This window comes from Penaeus chinensis, chromosome 6, assembly GCF_019202785.1.
Source record: "Penaeus chinensis breed Huanghai No. 1 chromosome 6, ASM1920278v2, whole genome shotgun sequence".
In the NCBI taxonomy this organism is placed as follows: domain Eukaryota; kingdom Metazoa; phylum Arthropoda; class Malacostraca; order Decapoda; family Penaeidae; genus Penaeus; species Penaeus chinensis.
In genome coordinates, this window is record NC_061824.1 from 38,185,878 (window position 1) to 38,189,799 (window position 3,922).

Consider the following 3,922-nt stretch of genomic DNA (forward strand, 5'->3'; position numbering starts at 1 on the left):
TTACCCTAGTATCGTAATTAGCATATCATTAATACATTTCCACCATCCTTTATCGTTGTTTCCATTCTAGCTTTCTCGTTGCAATGTATAGAACCAAAATTTATATCATTGTGATTTGAATAATTACCCACGTACACACGGTACATACTATATCTCGTTCACCTGTGTAGTATATAGTAAATGAAGATAGTAGATGTCCGCTATACTAACCGCGGTTCTTAATGGGACGGGAAGTGGGTTTTTTTGTCTTGTCATTTGTATTTGGACATGGAGTCGTCAGGAAACCAATGTTTGCTTAGTTATGTGTGTTAGAGTGACCAGGGACGTACACGTGTAATGCCTGGTTGATTACCTCCGAGGTTTAAGAACTGATAAATGGTCGAATGAGCATTTCAGTTTATGGGTTATGTACGTGAATTTACTGTGGTCCTTTTGCTTTTTACTTTGGTCTTTTTACTTTACTCTGTTTTTGTTTTGTTTTGTATTTGTAATATTGTTTATTTAATTTTGCCTCATAATAATGTCTTTTTATTGATCTCGCATAAGGTATTTTCATCAGTTTCAACACATTTAACAAGCGTGTAATTTTTAAAAAATCTCTTAATAAGGGAAACAATTAACTATTATCATACTTCCGTGTTTCCTTAAAGGTAGTTGCTAGACCATGTCCGATGTAACACGGTAATATTTGTCTTCTCAGTCCCGCTACCCACAGTGGAGCCGTATGTGTTTACTTGACCAGCCCATAGACACGTTGCGACTGCCAGAACAAATCCTTAATAGCAGATATATACAAGCGAGTTTAAAACAGTTATGTCATTATCCTAGGAGTATGTTTTATTTGCAATTTGAACGTTATTTTGTGTTAGTTATCTTCAAATTTCCCCAAGGAGTGCATAACTTGGCCCAACGCGTGCTTAGGAACACCTGTGGCTGTTTACACTATCCGGACCGTACTACTACTATGTTATCAGAACATTTTGCTGGATGATAGTGCCAGATTCAGCACTTCCTTACTTTTTATATCCTCTCCAAGAGATCACAGGTCAAGAAAAGAACGTCACTTAATTTAGCTAAAGATTAAATATTTTACAGTTGGCATACAATTCTTTGTACACTCTAATATATGATAATCAGAGAATATGCAAAACAAATCGGTAAAGTTCCTCTCGAGAATTGGCAACACCGCCTGAAAAGCTCTCGATCAGCTGACCTGCCCATTGGTGGAGGACGGCGGGGTCCGGGCAGGCTGCAGACGTCAGAGAGCGCTTGACTCTCGCACGCTGAACTGCAGTGGGGAGATCTCGTGTGGTGTTCGCTTGCTTCCGTGAAAACAAATTTTTAAGGAGAAAAAAGTTTGCTTGCTTCGTTATTTTGAATACTGAAAATGGAAGGTGTGCCGGTCAGGTGGCATGGAAGAATGGTGATCTATGGTAAGTTATTAGAATTTTTAAAAATATTTTCTCTTATTTTCTTACAAATCCATAATGATTAGAAGTCATTGATAATTAGATACAAATAGTTCAGCTGGGTTATATATCCCATTTGATGATAACATTTATCAATATCAGGTAATTAAGGTCATAGTTCACTCTAACCGGTGCATTATATCAACATAATTTCCTCCACGCAGATCACAAGTACAAATCTCTCAGTTTCGGCTAAGCCAATCCTCTCTCGTTCCAGGATCGCTTGTGCTCCTTCTGAAGATCCTTCCGGCGACAACGGGACTCTCAGACGCCCCTTCCTATCCCTACGAGAATCCTCAGCCTCCTCCTTGTCCCCCGGGCGATCCGATCTGCCAAACGCCCAGAGAGAATCACGGCGATGATCTGCAGCTGGGAGATTCTTATGAAGATATTTTGGGGAGTGAGAGTCTCGATGTTCAAGGAGATACGAAAAATGGAATTGATGACGAAGAAGATAAAGGTTGGAATAAGGACAAGGATGAAGAAAATACGGGCGGGAGGCAAGAATCACAAAAGGAGGAGGTCGAGGTGATTCTAGACTGTGTGTTCTCGACCATACCACTCGTAGGAGGCAAGTGGTTGACGAAGATATTCAGAGAGAGAGTGTCCGATGCAACGCTGATCGAGGCAACAAATAGCTTCATCGACGGTGGGGAACTTCTTATCAATTTGATCAATCTCAAACCACGTGCGGTACCCGTAAAGTTTTTCAAATCGCTCAGTTCCTGTTTCGACTTCGAGGAAGATTATAACCCATACGAAAGAGAGGAAAGAGAAAGACCTACTCAAAGCACAGGAGATCCTAAGATGGACGAGGGACCGAAGGTGAAAATGGCATCGTCTACCCTCTCGCATCAAAGAAAACGGAGGTCGACCAAGGGCGGTTATGGCAAGGACACTCTGTATGGATTTGCTCTGCTTGGGCTGCTTATTGTTGGTTCCATGATAGCATATCTTATTTATCTTTTAACGATGTAATTTAAGAAGAAAACAAATAGATTAATCTTGGGGAATTATTGTTAATTTGGGCATTATTTGCTATGTGATTATCTCGTATGTAATATTATATATGTTATATATTATATTATATGTGTTTGTTTCTTTTTTTTTTTTTACAATGGATGTTAGTTGTTTCGGGTGCCAAGTAGATGAATGTTGTCTACAATAGATAGATATTGTGTATACGTATGAAATAACTGTGATTCATAATGCATCTTGTAATATAGTCAAATATAGATATCATGTAATGTTAAGGTGCCATGACACGAATTATATAAGGAGAAATATATATATTTTTTTCTCTCACACATCCTGTATATTCTAATCATTAAGTACAAAACACATGAATAAAAAGCATGACAAATATTTCATTGTGTGTTCTTATCACCACAGCCTAACATTAAATAAAGTCAATTAACAATTCAATAATGATTACGATATTAACAAAAAAAAACAAATAATGTTAATACTTTAATCATAATAGGGATAAAATTGATACTAGTAAACCCTTATCATGATAATGAAAATAATAGCTAATTTGATCTCATATCTGATTAGGATGACAATTATAATTATTTTTTAGTGCAGTAATGAGAATTTGTGAAATATCGATTGATACAGCAACTTTTACGATATGTAAGTTATACAATAGATTAAACCGTGTCGGTAATTCAGTGATACTAAAACGATGCAGGACAGTTGGATCGGTCAAGATAGGTCCACGTATGCTACTGACATTGTTCTGTAAAATAGCAACATGTTTATTAAAATGAAAAGTCAGATATCCATTTTTTGTATTCACAAACAAGATAGTATCACATGCATCTATTTTATAGCAAACTTGTCCCGTTCTGTTACTAAATCATTTGATAGTTAAAACCATTGCTAACCATTATGACCATATACTATTATATGACACAAACCACTAGAACTAGACCATTGATATTAATGAAATAAGAGTGTTTGATTGGCCGTTTTAACCGGCAATGACTATTATACCAATAATACCATCAATTCAACCAATACAAAACCATTATTAGACCAGCAGCTTCAACCGGGAACTCCCACTTAACTTGCATTACCACAAATTCAGACACTACAAAACATCTGACTTAACCATCTACACCTACCATATTTATGAACTTAATATCTCTTAATTTGCTTGTCTTCTGTCGTTATATATTTAGCTTCACTTTCAACCAGGAACTACCATCATATCAGACCAGCAGCTCCAACCAGGAACTTCCTTAAAAGAACTCTGTACGTGAGAAACAGCTGGTTCCTTGTTGGGTTTCCAAAGTGCTCTGTATTTAATCAGCTCGTGTTCACAATGGCAAAGGTATACTAATCACTGCGTTCTTGTCACGGACCGGAAACAGGAGTGTGATATCTGGTAAGTGTGTGTTTCAGTATGTGATCGTAGGTGCGTTTGTGTTTGGTTATATATATATATA

General features: G+C 37.1%; 1 protein-coding gene across 1 annotated transcript; it reads left to right on the plus strand.

Moving 5' to 3' along the window:
- Window positions 1-1,308: 1,308 nt before the first annotated feature.
- Window positions 1,309-2,834, plus strand: LOC125026681. Its single transcript, XM_047615289.1, has 2 exons — window positions 1,309-1,433; window positions 1,687-2,834. Exons 1-2 carry the CDS (start codon window positions 1,388-1,390, stop codon window positions 2,445-2,447), a joined length of 807 nt encoding a protein of 268 aa, XP_047471245.1. The 5' UTR covers window positions 1,309-1,387; the 3' UTR covers window positions 2,448-2,834.
- Window positions 2,835-3,922: the final 1,088 nt, after the last annotated feature.

Excerpts from the sequence above, each read along its gene's own strand:
- LOC125026681 (XM_047615289.1), top strand. The coding sequence starts at position 1,388 with ATGGAAGGTGTGCCGGTCAGGTGGCATGGAAGAATGGTGATCTATG. Across the intron at positions 1,434-1,686 it reads TGGAAGAATGGTGATCTATG|GATCGCTTGTGCTCCTTCTG; the intron begins GTAAGTTATTAG and ends CTCTCGTTCCAG.